Below are 15,785 nucleotides of genomic sequence, written 5' to 3'. Positions count from 1 at the left end.
GCACAGGGGGGCCAGATTGTCATGCACTGCTATCAGTTTTTCAAATGATCTGTCATTAACAGAGATTGTTTCTGTTTGGCTGCCTGACCACTTGCTGAGTCTTTTTGGAAAATGTTATCAGGTAAGGGGGATATTGAGCTTGCATATGTCTTTCAGCACTGTGCAGGTCCATTTGTTGCTCAGCCTGTGCTGGAGATGCATATTGTGTACACCTACACTTCTCAGGTTTTCACAAATCGGTAGCAGTCATTTGCCTGCTTGATTTCTTGCTGATTTAAACCCACTTCCAAATGAAGAGTCATGAGCATCATAGTGTCTGGTACCTGAGCAAGTGGTGGTGCTGTTCAAATACTTTTCTTTTTTTTCTTAGGATTGGTCCTTTCCCTGAGAACTACTTGTGCAGACTCACGTGTTGCTTTTCAAAGTAGGTTTTATCCATCACTGAGCTTTTTACACCGGAATAGTTTGGTCCTGTTGCTTGGGATTTGCCACGTCTCACAGGTATCGTGTCACACAGGAATATGAGCCTTAGACATCCAGTGCCTTTCTGAGCATTTTCCTGTCCACATGACTTTGCAGTAGTACTCTGCTGTGCCTCCCATTTCATCTGGAGTTTTCCAGAGCCATCCACCTCTAGCATGTGTTTCAGGAATTTGCTTTCTCAGGACAGTTTTGGAGAGGTAACATAGTCAAGGAAGTCCAACAGATATAGGTTACCTTTATCAGTAGTAACCCTGAGGTCACAAAAAGCTCTGAAAATCTCCTGGGGGGCTGCTCCATTTTCTCCATTTCTTTATTTGACCGTTTTCATCTTAGTGGCACCTTTTCTCTTTCTGCCATTTCGCCCCTCTTCTACCAAAGTTTGAGACTGGCATTAGGCAGAGTATTGAAGCAGAATAAAATGTCTCTTATGATCCAGTAAAATCATATTAAGTGTAATTTCACATGGAAACCAAAAGTAATTCTATAAACACAGCTAATGTTGTTACACGGGAGGCCAAATACTAATTGGCTATTTTTAGCGTCTGCATTACGTAGGCTCTTTCCATAAAAACGCAGCTTTATTCAGCAGCAGCCTGCGTTGCGGCCGCTCCTGCTCGGGCTGCCGGGCGAGTGCGGGTGCGCGCCGCAGGTGCCGCCGCCGGCTGCGCGCCCGCGGGGCTGCACCGCCCCCTGGCTGCCGCGCGCGGAGGCGAGCGCGTCCGCTCCCGCGCTTCCCACCTGGAATTCGGGCAATTCCTGCGGCCTTGCAAAGGTTGTAAAGAGAAACGCTGTCCTGGCAGCCACATCTGAGTTACGCTGGTTGTACTCTCAGTATTTAAAGGCTGTGTCCGATCTTCACTAATGATTAAAAAAGGCTTTTGTTTGTTTCCTTTTGCCTAAAATAATAGGATTATGCTCTTTATACTTGGCTTTTTTTTTTTTTTTTTTTTTTTTTTTAGAAATGTCTCATGAGCTGCTTTGTGATGGGAGGATTGCTACAAACTTGCAAAATAGTGTTCTCTTATTAGTGCTCAAAATAGCCTAAACTTTTTTAAAGGGGCTCCTTCAACATCTGCTTTTGGCTTTAAAATATGAATTACAGTGTGTGCTAATTTCAGTGGTTAGATCAAGAAATGCTGTGCTGCTCTGAGTAGTTTGGCTGCAGCCTGCAGAGAAAGGGTGGCATGGCCTCTGTTGACACTGATGACAGGAAGTGGAAGCTGCCCACCCTCTTAGAGCAGCTCTGCATCTTGCTCTGTGACGTGTCTCCCCCAGCCACTCCCTGGAGAGAAGTGGCTCTTATAGCCCATCTGGCTGCTCCAGGTGGAGAAGTGATGGGAGACCAAGTCTCTGTGCAGCATTCTCAGGACTTGTGCAGAGAGAGGGTCTATTTTCCTATTTTCCTTTATGAGATTTTGAGGGCAGGGATTCATGTGCATATGAGAGAGAGAGAGATTAATTCAGCTCTGTTTTGAAGGTGATAGCTGTCTCTGCTGTTTAAGCAATACATAGGCCCGAATCTATGTGTAACTTGAGCTGGGGTGGTGTGACCCCCTCAGAACAGTGGCTGAAAGAGAATTTAGTTATTGTTTCTTGGTCCTTGGAGATTTTCTTGGCCACTGAATCACTTTTAAAACAGAAAGACTTGTTCCAGGCAGCTGGACTCTGGGAGGCAGCACTCATACGTTTTTTCAGCTGCATCTGATAGATAAGGAGGCTTTCTATTTCTCTGCCTTTTTTTTTTTCTTTTTTGTTTAATGCAATGGAATTTATTTTGCAACTGTTCTTACCTTTAATTCACACCTTCAGTTTCTCAAAAATAAAGGGAAAATATTTATTTGAAACATTTAAGCAGTGTTTGTGCTTGATGGCAATGACAGCCCATTATCCTCTGTGTACTGATACTGCCCATTTAAGTAGCTGCCACCTGCTCCACTTATGATCTGTGAGCTGGCATATCAGTTTAGGGCTGGTAATGTTAAACATCCAGGGCCACATTTTAATCTTTGGTTACTGCTTGAGCAGAGTTTTAATTGGTAAGGAGCCTCTTCTAGTCTGTAGATTTCATAAGCTCTGAATGTATTTCTGCTGATTTGAAATTACATTCCTACTGTGTGAGGTCCAAAACCCTACAAGCAGAATTTTACATAAAAGTTTTCTTTCCTACAAGGCCAGTAGAATTCTTAATCTTCTTTCTGCTTCAGAACATTATTTGAAGTATTTGAGGGTGTGCTTTTATAAGTCCTCCTGAAGAACAGGATTTTACCACTGGAGAGTTGCACTGATATTCATATATGAATTGTGAGTGACTGATTTCATGATGTGGGTTATGTCTGAGATTTTTGGTAAAGCTTCTTGCAAGGTGAAATACTGCTTTGTTTGTGGAAGATGGTGGGAATATCAGTCTTTGATTTTTAGTATTGTTGGTTGTTTTTTGTGCTAGCTATTTATTTGTAGATCTAGTAAGTCTTGAAGATGGACCAGACTGAGATACTGTGAAGTTCTGCCCCTCTCTGCACCCTATCCCACTTCTGCCAGCTCTCTTCTTCTGTCTTTCTGCTTTCTATCTCTTTCTTTCCTACTACTTAATTTTTTTCCTGCAAAGCCTGTTGCTTTTCCATGTTGCTAATGAAACTGATGAACAATGAAGAGCAGATACTGGCATTTATAGTTGTGTCATTTTGTTTTGGAGTTCCTATTCTAGTTAGATTTTTGAAGGAATGGAGAATTTTTGTGTGCAGTTGACTTTTTTTGCCCTCAGAATGACAGCATTTTACCAGTTTACACTCAGTGTGCGCTTTGGATGTATTTCTTCACAGCAAAAAAAAAAAAAATCTAAGGCTTTTATTGATAAATTTCATGTTTTGTCTAGGTGCCTTTGAAGTTTTGTATCTGTTTTGGTTTTCTGACTTTTAGAATTCCTTCAGACATATATAATCTTGTTTGTCTTCATTCTGTGATGCCAAATAATATTGCATGGTTTTGTCTTGCTACTTATCAAACTGTGCTTTATTTTTACCTATTTGCAACAAATTGTTCATAGATCCATACATTAATTTTTACAACTTTTGGGGAGAGAAGATGCTTCATAACTCTAGGGACAATTTGGACAGACTTACAGAATGCCCCAAGAGAGCCAAAATTGTGTGTCCTTGAGGCTTTGTGGCATCTTAAGCAAATCCAAAACGACTCAACAATTCTGCATTTAAATTTATTAGGATTTTTCATTTAATGAAAAATTGATTTTTTTTTTAAACTCTTCTCTCTGGACAACAATCAAATGCCAAAATAAAAGAAATTGTATCAGAGCAAAAATTCAGTTCTTTGATCAATTGCCTTATGTTTGGTACCAGTTAGTACAATCATTCAGTTGTTGCAGTTTGAGTGCCCTAGTCTGAATGGTTACATGTTGCAAAGAACACTTGTGAAATAACTTGTATTGCCATATCTAACCTATTTTCATACTATTTAGATTACTTTTAATCCAACTTAAGTGTTTTCAGCTTCGTTGTGCATTCCTTGATTATTTAAATCATTCACGGGCATCTTTATGTTGTCTAAATAAGTGTTTAAATTATGTAGCCTGCTAACTACATTTCTACAGGGACTTAAAGAATGTTATCAGATGCCTTTGAGAGCTTTATTTTTATTTTTGATATAGCTTCTGAAGCATGGAGCTCATGTTGGCAGTTAATATGCCGGGAAGGGTGAAGTCTGGCAATAGGGTTGTAACCAGTCAGCAAGGATTAAATTACATGTTTTAACTCAAATTTGGGAAGAAATTGGTTTCCTCATGAAAAGGAGAAATTCTGGATCTGTCTGAAAAATGTAGGCTCCCATTGCTTTTGGATCCTTCAAGAATTGAAGGGAGAAAAAAAATCATCTTTAAGGTTTATAGATGTAGAAGTTGAGGTTCACATTTAAACTTTTGCAATTATATGAGTACATAACTCCCTTGGTGGTCACTTCTTTTTCCGTATTAGAAGGAGTTAAAAGTAAATGGAAAAGGTGGCTTTGTTTTGAAGCAGGTGTGCTAATGCTGAAGTAAGTTAGTCAACTTGATTTTTTTTTTCTGCCTGTATAGGTGCATGATAGCATTTTTTAATATAGAAATGTCTTTTAGTTGAATTTAGGAGGCGATATTTGTGCTTGAATTTGGGAGGTGCATGTTTTAATTGTGAGAAGACTGTGACAGATTTCATTCTGAAATTTGTATGCATTAAATAATTGAATTACTTTTCAGTAAAAAATGGAAGTATTCTGGCTTCATTGACTGAAAGGCAGAGTTGAAAATTGTTGCATCTATGCATAGGGCCATACTACCTTGTCCCATACACATTTTGTGTAGAAACATGCAGGAGCACAAATTGGCTGTGTGTCTCCATATTTGGCATCTGATCACTATCCCAGCATATATCTTTGTGAGCATAAGGGTTTCAAGGATTACAGGAAAAAATTGTGTAGACTAGTAAGATGACTGAAAACTTTCTGATGGAAAAGTTTTTACTTCTAAAAAGAGCAAGACCTATGTAGCCAGATTGATTGCAATTGAATTGTTTCACAGAATTCTCTGCTGGGTCTCAGTGATATTAAATGTAGAACCTCTCTGATGGAAATCCCATTAGCAGTGTGACTCGTACAACTGTGAGTTATTTATGGACACTGCCTGAGTGCAGATGTGGTGCTGGGCACCAATCTGTGCATCTTCTGCTCCTTCCATGCTGCTGATGTTGCTCAAGACAAGGTATCTGGAGACAGCTTTCTGGTCGAACAATGAAACTAGGGCTGTCTACTGATTTTCTTTGTTCTGTAAGCGATCTCTTATACTGCTGTCCATTTTTCTTCCTATCTTGGTTTCATAGAACGTGGTTTGCTTATTTCTTTACCCTTCTATCTTCTTAATCAGCCTTTCAGGGCCACTTTCCACTCCATCTTGCTATATTTCTTATGTATTGAACTGTGGTCCTTTTATTTACATCAGACATGCTCATCTGTAAACACATATCGAATTCATCTTTGCCATGATGCCTTGCAATTGAATTTTTTAGCTCTGGCTGAAGAAGAAGGTTCTGGAATTAAGAGAACTTCTTGTGGCTGTTCAGCTAGATGTCAACAGTTCAATGGCTAAAACAGGCCTCTTACAGACTTCCCTCCTGCTGCTTCCTTGTCACTCTAGAAAACAACCTAATATTGCCATGGTGTTCAAAACCCATGTAATTTATTACTTCATTTTTCTCTAAGTTCAGAAATTGCATTGTCAATGTTATTGATTATTATATCTTATTTTTAATGTAATTTCTTAAAGTTCATTGCTGTTTCAACAAACATTCAAATGTTCCATCCAGCCCTTCTTCACCTATTAAACAAGCTTGCCAATTAGTCCAGCATCCTTTTCCTTGTGTTCTTCAGGTCAGTCCTGCACTTTCATACCCATTCAGATTCAGTGAAAATCATTATTGTTTCCTTTTGCAAACAGAGTTGAAAAAACCCACAGACGTATCTTCTGAATTTATTTTCCTTCCTTGCACAGAACATGGTCTTCACTTTTCTAGACTTTTATAAACTCTCAGTTGTTGCAGAAGCATCACTCCATAGTCTTCCATTATTCATTAAAATTTCAGTCTCAGTCTTACACTCTCTTAGTACATTAATATACTATCTTCTTGAGAACATCTCCAATGTAGTCTCCATAGCCTTTTGATAATCTTTTCTTTAAAACCCCTTTATTGGGAGGCCCAAAAAGCGTGGAAATTATTCTAAGTACCTGTTAAACTAGACAGTAATCTGACTTAGTTCCTTTTGCCTCCCTCTTTGTCACCTCTTACTGTGAGGTGTTATTTCATAACACCATGGAGTCAGGACTGCCTGTTTAGTTAGCTTTTGCATTTGTGAGTTTTCATGGGGTATTTTTGCTTGTTTGCTTTGGTTTTGTTTTGTTTGGACTTTTTTTTTGTTGTTGTTTTATTTTATCATACAAAACAGAAGCATCCTGAGCTACCATTGAGAACATTAAGATGGTTATAATGTTAACTGAGTAATTAAACATAGTTATAGCATTGCAGGGAAATATGCTGGGAAATTTGCTGTGTGAAATTTGTTCTTGAGAGGAGTGGCAGTAGAAGTGCCAGTTGATCATTTCATCCCTTTGGAACTTACCACTTTGTCTGCCCTAGGGAAAAAAGTGTTAAAAAAAAAAAAAAAAAAGAAAAGAAAAGCCAATAACGACCAACCACATTGCAAATAAAAGATGCTCTTAGCTAATCTAAAGGGGCATTTGGCTGCCTCACAAAAACACTGTGCATTTTGGCAGCTGGGAGCTTTGGCTTAGGAAGATCCATGTTTGGAATAACAGGGTGTGTTGCAAGTCAAAATTCAGGTATCTTGGCTGAGATGTATGCGTAATCTGGCATGATGCCCTTCTGCACTGTGCCTAGCTATAGCAAATGCCAAAGTCCCTTGTGAACAATATATGAATCTCATTTTAGAGAAAAGAAAAAAGAGAAGGAGGGAAAAGGGAGCCAGGATTTATTTTAACATTTAGTGGATATAAAAAAACAAGTATCAAGAAGCAAAACATTTCCATGAAGCATTCACTGTGGAAATTCTGCAACTTCTTGTTGAAAACCTCTTTATCACTTGGATTGGCTGATTTCCAGAGATTCAAGGCTAGGAATTGAGGGACTGAAATATAATCAGTGGTGATACATTTTAACCACATAAAACATTCTCTGCTTCCAAAGCCTCCAGTGTCTCTAGTAAGCAGTGCAACAGCAACAGCTCCTTGCTGCTGAACATCGAGAGACGTGAAAAATACTGGATCAGGATGGTAAGAAGCTCTTTACTTCTTCACCAGATCAAGGTTATTACTCTGTAAAAGATGTTTAAAAATTGAAATTAGTAAAGGTCAGTATTTAAAACAAAAAAACCCAGTATGTAAGATGCAAAGGAATTATGATTTTTTTCTACAAGAGAACAGCAATGCAAGTTGGTGACAAATATATCTGGCACTGAAAATGTTGTGCAGCTTATATAAAATCTTTAAAACTGGGAAGGATTGCTGATGAGTATTTGATGTAAATTGTCTGTTGGTTTATTTCAGGAGGACAGCTGTATGGGGTTTAAAAATGATTTTGGATTAATAATCTCTGACACAGACTTTATGCATGAAAATATAAATAAACCTATGCCAATCACTCATGCAGGCTGTATGTTTATATGGGTTTTTGGGTTTTGTTTTTTAGAAAGAAGCAGATGTGCTCAGTACATGCCTTTGACTTTTAGGGAGCTATGAAGTTTTTATTTTTCCGGGTTTTCAATCCATGAAAACCTGTTAATTACATTGTTTCTCTGGTGCATTTATTTGGTGGGAAAAATAACCAGGGAAAAGTTTTTAGAATAATGATTTTATTATTTGTACCTATTTTAATATTCTGATCTAAACATTAAAACAATAGAATTAGAATATAAAGCACATAAATGTGGGAATCTAAATATAGTGTAAATTGATACCAATGCTATCAATGGTTTAAAAATGCCTGAGTATAGAATAAAAATATGCATATTAGCATTTTTCTATGTATTAAATAATTTGAGGGAGGAAACGTATCTTGGGAGTGCTTAATCCCAAGACTCATTGTCAAGACTGTTTTGTTGGGGTTTTTCTGGGGGTTGGGAGTGGGTGTTGATTGCAATAAACATCAAACCCAATCTCCTGTATGGAAACTCAGCTGTTCATTTTAAGGGCATACTAAGTCCAGGAATTTATCGATTAGGACATTACAGTATGTCAGAGTGAAAGGAAAGCAAATTACTAAATAAGTCTGAAGAGCACTGAAATGCATTAACTTGACAGTCTAGCTTGATCGGTAGGGCATTATTCTCTTTGTGATTCAAATGGAAGAGGAGATTTTTAACAGAATAACCATGAGAGTTTGAAAAGTGTACAGCAAATGTGAAACAAAATTTGATTTATATTTTCTATCTTTGTTGTGCATTTTGTTCTTCCTCAGCAGTACAAAAATTAAAAACCCCTGAAACTATCACTAAATTCTTTCTGAACTTTTCCTTTTCTAAGTGGATTAACTGAAATAAAAGTAATTAAGTCAATCATGTTATCATAGCCTATATGTTTCCTGTTAGACACTGCACTTTGATGTGTTAAAAATTTATGGTTTTCTTTGTCAGTATGCAGAATAGATTGCAAAATCAATAATTGAATGGCAACCAGGCTGTAAGGATCTTGGAACAATGTTTAGTATGAATCTACATGTGGTGGTTGTTGTTATCATTATTAATATTGTTATTGCTTTTTTTTGGACAAAAATCCCCTATGTTGGGTAACCATTAAACAGTACTGTTGTACTGAAGAGACTTGAATATACTTTTATTTCTTGTCAGAGAATACTGTGCCCATAGTTAGTTTTATCCTGCATCTAAATTTTACAGGAAAATTATGCAGGTAGGAGATCAGGCTGCATTTGCCTATTGTGATCACAGAACATAATTAATAACAAATTATGTTATATATATTTCCACTTTTGTGATTCTCTAGTTCCTACATAAGCCAAATGCAGATTATGCTTCTGTGACAGCAAGTTAATAGAAACATTTCCTTCTAGAAAAATAACATTCATGTTCTGCCACATACTTGCTGTTGATAAAGTTTTAGCCGAAGTAACCTTACATTGTGTCTTGCTTGACATGGATTAGTTCAGTAACTAAAGCAGTGAGTTCACAAGGGATCTATTTCTTTCCATTTGGATGGCCTGAAGAAGGATCTTGCATAAGTTACTGAAGGGGAAAAAAAAAAGTAAAACAGAAAAGAAACATGCACCACATGCATCCCCCAAAAGTGTATCCTAAATAGTAGTCAGCAATCTAATAAATTACATTACTAGTCCAGACGGAACAGCCTTTCACTTAAAATTTTTAGATTATGTGATGTCTTGTGGAATGTAAATAGTAAATGGTCTTAAGGAAGCCCAAACTGCAAGCTGTCAAATGCATTAGATATCAAGTTTACTTATTCAAAGTGTTTTTTTTAGTAAGTTTAAAGAACAGAAGTAAAATTATAAATAATGTACAGGCTTTATCAGAAAAACTAAGAAGTTGTAGACATGACTATTACAGTGCTAGATTGTAATAAAGTATAATTAGTGCAAGGGATATGTTTGGTATGGCAAAGTTATTTACAGTGTCTTCCTGTCTTTCCTGGTGCTGAATTTATACAACAAGTGGATGTATTATTCATCCAGATGAATTTAGGCTAAGCATTTTTTTTTTATTTCAGTAACTAAATTGAAGTCTGATAATCTGCCTGAAAATGTAATCCTTATATAAAGAGGTATATTATAAATATTTAAGCTGTGGATTTTATATGTAATATAAAATATGTTTATGGAAAGGAAGTGTTGCTTTGCATCTGCTATGAACTTGATTCAAGACTTAATAATACTCTCAGGTTCTGTTCTTTTAGTACATTTTGCTTTGTTATTCTATTAGTTTTCTGGTAAAAAATAAGTTTGTTCATTCATGGTGACAGTAGTCAGAAGGAATCTGCTGCAGTATAGTTTTGTGCATGTGTTTGGTATTAACTTAAATGTCCCAAGTAACTTTTGACACAGTTTGGCTTAGGTTAAAAAACTGCATGTCAGGTTGTTTACCATGCCAGTAAGTCTGGCACTCTTGCATGCTCCATAAATATTGTTTGTGAAGGATAAAAATAAACCACATTGAGCTTTCATTGAAATGTAATTTTGAAATATCTCCATATATATATATACATATATATATACACACACACACACATATATATCTATCTATGTATTCACATTTACTTGTAATGAAATAAATTTGTATTTTAAAATCTTAGCATCCATGTTTATGGATCCTGAATACTTTCAGTGAATAAAATATATCAGCAGGCAAGGTTTATGCAAGAACAGTAGTTTTTTTACATGATGGAGGATTATGTTTTTAAGCCATTTTCCTTTTGATTCTACAGTCCATCTAATATGCAGATCAGGTTTTTCTCTCTGAAATCCATCTTTTAAACTGTGCCATTACATTGGTAGTATAACATAAAATTAGTTGCTCTCAGGAAGTTATAAATTATTTGCTGTTTTTTACATAATGTATTGGCATGCCTGCTGCATCTGTGTTCAAGACAGGGTTTTCTTCCTTCAGCCATGTGACATATGAAGAAGCTATTAAAAATGGATGCTTTTAGCATTAGTCTGTCCTTTTGGCTTTGATCCTGTCATGCCATCAGAAATCAAGTTGATGAAAATGAAGGCAGGGAAAAAGGTCAGTCTGGTCTCTAGGTGAAATAATTGATGGGAGCAGCTTCCAGAGGAATACAGCTTTACTGAGAAGGTGGCTGGATAATACATATTTTGCTACATCTGCTTAATGTTTGCATCATGGTGTTTGCAGTGTTTTGAAATATCAGGACAAAGTTGTGTTTCCCATATATCTTAGGATCTCACAGCAACATGATATTTTGCCTCACATAATTGCTCTTGTACTTCATGACTATACTGAGAATACTGAAAACAATTAATGTTGGGACTTTCCATGGACATTTTATGTAAAAGGAGTCTAGAGAAGATAAAAAGGTACTGACAGCTTTATACCCACCTGACACTGTGGAAATGCAAGAAGAGCAAGTTATGGAGTTGTGCCCTGAAGGATTTCCAGCACTTGTATAAGGAATGTGCTCTAAGCAGAGCTGAGGATGGGTAATATATAGTGATGGGTAATATGTAGTGGTGGGAGACATGGTGCAGTTTGGGTAGATTTCCTGGTTTGCTTCCCTACACAGAGTGCTGATGAGAAGCTGCCATTCCTAAAGAAATTCTCAAGACTTTGCATTAGAGTTTTTAGTCTGCTGTAAATCTGTTGTTATGAATATTTCATTGAAATGTTTTTCAGTGTGGTGTGACCTGGGTATACACAGCCCATTGTCAGCCCTATTATATCTTTCGTTAATGAAGTTTCAACTTGGAGGTGAGAGCTGTCTACACCCCTGGCCCTGTGTTGGGGCACCACTTCACTCTTCTCACCAATATACACCTTATGTATCTGACTGGAAGTTTTGGATTCATAAAGAGTTTTGGAATGCACAGCAGAAGGTTGGTAATCTCTGGTGTTGATCCTTATTCAGTCAAAGATGTAGATAAATCTGGTGGTGAAACTCTCAACACTTCCGGCTTCATTACCGTAATAAGGTCCTTTTTTTAATAGCCATGGCTTTAACTTTATAGTGCTAACCTTTTGAATAGCTCAGAGAATTTGAGATCTTGTGTTGCAGTCTTTTTGCCCCTTATGTGATGTGGCTTTCATGACAGGATTTTTATGTGATAATTTTCCCTGTCACAGGATAGGAGGTGGTGCATGGGTGTCAGAGTACCAGACTAGGTGCTTTTGGGGCTGCTGAGATGTTCTTCTGTGACTGGACATACACATGTCCAGTAACAGGGAGAACTCTGTCTTAGCCATATAATGGGGATTTATTTGGTCGGGTGATGACTAAGACTATACAGTCATTTGGAAGGAATGGCAAGAAAGAGAATGTTATAAGACTACACCTCTGATTTAGCTTCTTTTTGTGTAAATACCTACTTTTAGCAGTTTTTGTTGTTTTTCCTTTCCAGAAAGAAAAAATCTGCCTAATGCGGTAAAGATTTTACTAGCAGTAATTCTACAGATTAATTTTTGAAAAAAATGTATACTTGATTTCGGACAAACACGCTGTCTGGGCCGTTTGGTCTTGGGTAACTAGGAGCTACTGCAAACCTCTAAATCATTTGCATAAAAATAATCTTCCACCAACTAAAGCTGGCCTATAAAATTTATGTCAGAAAAAGAAATGTCCCTCATGTATTTTTTTCTTTTCATTGAAGAAATAGAAGGGACTAATTTTAGAGAGTGCTTGATAGATTCTCTTCTGACTAAACTTGTTGTATGCACTAATGTTAATTTTCTTATTTATCTCTTTGAAGGATTGTTGAAAGTATTAGGCATGTTAAAAAACTTGTTTTTTGTCCTGTTCCTCATTCCACTATTACAGAGGATCAATATCAAAATCAACACTTGCATCTAATAATTCCTCTGCTATGGCACAAGTAGAAGAGAAATTGTTTCCTTGTGCATACAAAACATGAAAAAGTGAGTCCTGTGTAAAGGATGAATACAGCACACTAGGGATGTTTTAGGCAGAATATATTGAGGTCTCTACTAGTATTTGTTTGCTTCAGAGATTGTCATAAAATGATGCTTGTAGCTAGCTGTTACCTGTTTGCGCACTGGGGCTGCTCATGGACTGCATTTCCTCTGCCCATCGGTGCTGGTGTGATCCTGTAATCAGCTTGTGGAGTTCCCTTGTCTCCAGCTGTGCCTTTTGTTTGCAAGGTCATTCATGTATTAATCATCCAAAGCCAATTGCTTAGTTTGGTCTTCAAGGAAGTTGAAGAAGAGCTTAGAAGACTGAGTCCCAAAAGAGTTTTCTGTCATAGTGATCCTGGTGGATTTGGTGGGTTTGAGATTGACAGGTAATTGCCATGTTGCTAGGTTCCAAGAAAGGAGGCAGTCATAATTTTGGGTTTAAGTGTGTTAAAACAAACCAAAAATTACTAGGAAACTGTTATTGTGGACACAGTTTTGTATAGTACGGATTGAGAACACATGCTTTGGGGTGGCAGCAGTTTATTCCTTTGGTGCCTGCAATAACAGCATTTGTTGTGTGCTGTAGAACAAATGTGTTGCTTGTTCTTTCCTTTTGAAGAAAATATAAACCAAACACCTTCACAAGTTTAATATTTGTAACTTTCACCAAATGTGTATTTAGGTATTATACATTGGATAGGGAGTAATTCCACAGCCTAGTAAGACACATTCCTTTACAGTTACTTGCTTGAAAAACATTAACAGATTTAGAAGTGTACCAGCATAAACATGAATCTTTCTACTGCATCAGTTTCAGAACTCCTTGAAGTAATGGAAAATGCAAGCTAACTGAATAAAACATTTTTGATGTAGTGCATCATAACATAGGAATTGCATCAAACATGCAATTTGTAAGCTGTTATAGAAAGTAGTTTATTATACAATATTTTAAAATTTCATATGACTTTGTGAGACATTAATTTTTGTAGTAGATTTTGTGTTGTCAGCATATCACAAGTCCCCCAAATACTACACCTCTTTTATAAATTTACTAATGGAGTTGGCTTCACTCTTGATTAGAGTCTCTTTTTAATAAAAAGAAATGTAAAAATATTTGTGGGAAAATCTAAAAGGTGAAAAAAGGCTAAAATACTTTAAATTTATATTCATGTAGAGTGACCTTTATAGTTTTACCAGTTGTTTCAGCCTTATAGATTTTCTAGTCCAGGTTCATGGAAGTCGTGCATTTGCTGTGGATCATTTTAATTCTCCAGTGAAATATTCTCTCTGATCTGTGTCAGTGGGGATAGGGAAGCACATAAAACATATGCTTCCAGTCAGTGATGAGAGAGTAGGAGGATTTTTCATGAACAATATAATTAAATTCATGCATGTAAATTAAATTCATGCATGTAAAAGATACCTGCAAGATGCTGCTTGAGAAAATACTTTATAGCAATAGATAATTATAGGGAGAAAATTACTTTCCTGGAATGATAGTACATAATACTAATTTATCAGTGGTATAAAGGTTTTCTAAGAAGTTTGTTTCCCATCTGTAACAGCATTTTTTTCTAATAATCTTTGTCTTCAGAAAAATACTTTTTGATCAGAATTTTTGTTATGTGAACATATTACACTGGAATTTTAATACAGCCCTAAGATAGGCCACTCTTGTAAACATTTGTTTCATAGCTTAAAAGTTATTTGCTCTTCCAGAAGTATGAGAATCATGGAAATTCGCCAAAGTTTAGGTTTTCCTGTCTGTTTAATACAGTTTTAATTATGTGCATAGTTGCCACTGTTGTGGATGACACCCATGTTTGTTTAAAGGTATCCAGAAGAGGTGATGATATTAGTTCACCTGTTGCTAAATACTCTCCTACTTAGAAAGTAACTCAGTAGTGACTCAGACATAAGAAATGAAAACAGTCAGTTGCTTAGGGCTAAATCTCACAAGCGCTTACTGCTGGGTATGCAATGTTGAGAGTTTTCTCGGATTAATTGCATCCTAAGGCGACAAAAAAAAGAATGTTCAGTTCCCCTCCTCCTCCCCACTACTTCTTCATTTTCTGTGGGAAGAAAGAGGCTTCAGTAGATTTTGTTTTAGCTATCTCCAAACAAAGCTGTAGGCAGTGTGTGTGGTAACATTTGTTTTTAAGAATGGACAGCATAGATACACCTGGAAATTCTTGGTCAAAAATACATGTGGGTTGTGCTCTTAGTGCTGCCCAAAGAAATCCTTGAGGTGAGGAGCTGGAGTCTCCTGGGGATGCATTGACCTTCAGCTAGGAGCTTAATATCAGAGGCTAGGGCTTCCACTCTCTGCCCTGACCCTGCCTGGGCCCTTGGCTCTTCACTAAGAGTTTGCTGTGGTTCTAGACCTGATTGAAGAAGTGCTGTGGAAAGTATATGGTGAAAAGTAATTGGCACAGCAGTTAACCTTTGGGGAAGGTTCATTGAGAGATGTTACATTGAGTCAGCATTAATTTCAAGGAGGAATCCTGACCAAGACCATGAAGCTGATTTTTTTCAGGTATTAAGAAGGTTTTCAAAACCTAAACCTATATAATCATCTCACCTTAAAAAAGTCAGTGCTGTTGGTTTTAATGGTCAAAGTGAGACTCACAGCTGAATATGGCAAACTTGCAGAATCTCTTCTGTTTTCAGTAGTGACATGTATATTTTCTCCCGAGTCTCTGATCTCACACTATGTTGTGTAAATGCAAATTTATGTTTTTTTAATCAAAAGCACAATTTCTGAATGGACATTGTAGTCTAAGGAAACATATAGCAGAAGACCATGCTTAGCTTAAGATCTTTACTATGTTTAGGGCCTGGCACTCACTAGGCTGCAGTGAGAAGCATATTATTTTTTGTTATAAACACCCTTCTATATTAAATCTAAAATAGTTATTTCTCGGAGGAGGTTTGGAATAGAAACTGATGTACCTGATAGTTAATTAAAATTCAGTGTTGTTTGTTCATGCTTAAATTAGTGAAAAAAACCACAAACCTTGCAGGAAACACCACAGAAAACAACATTCTGAACATTTCAAATTATTTTTAAAAATGAGAATTCCCATGGCTCAATTCTTTAAAGAGTTGGAACATAATTCAAATGCTTCTTTGCCACC

The 15,785-nt window shown here is 36.8% G+C and overlaps 1 protein-coding gene across 2 annotated transcripts in view; it reads left to right on the top strand.

Annotated features, from left to right (window-relative positions):
• PLD5 (phospholipase D family member 5) overlaps nucleotides 1-15,785 on the top strand; it is a 173,637-nt gene that overhangs the window by 27,317 nt on the left and 130,535 nt on the right. The window contains exon 1 of one of the 2 annotated variants that reach the window (XM_021550468.2): nucleotides 6,944-7,309. The exons of the other annotated variant lie outside the window; for it this stretch is intronic. Coding sequence (XP_021406143.1) covers nucleotides 7,307-7,309 — 3 coding nt within the window. The 5' untranslated portion in view covers nucleotides 6,944-7,306. Of the gene's footprint in view, nucleotides 1-6,943; nucleotides 7,310-15,785 lie in introns of those variants that run through there. 2 annotated transcript variants of the gene reach the window in all.

This window comes from Lonchura striata, chromosome 3, assembly GCF_046129695.1.
Source record: "Lonchura striata isolate bLonStr1 chromosome 3, bLonStr1.mat, whole genome shotgun sequence".
Lineage (NCBI taxonomy): Eukaryota > Metazoa > Chordata > Aves > Passeriformes > Estrildidae > Lonchura > Lonchura striata.
Note: the sequence above shows the minus strand (reverse complement) of the source record. Positions and strands in the feature narration are given on the sequence as shown.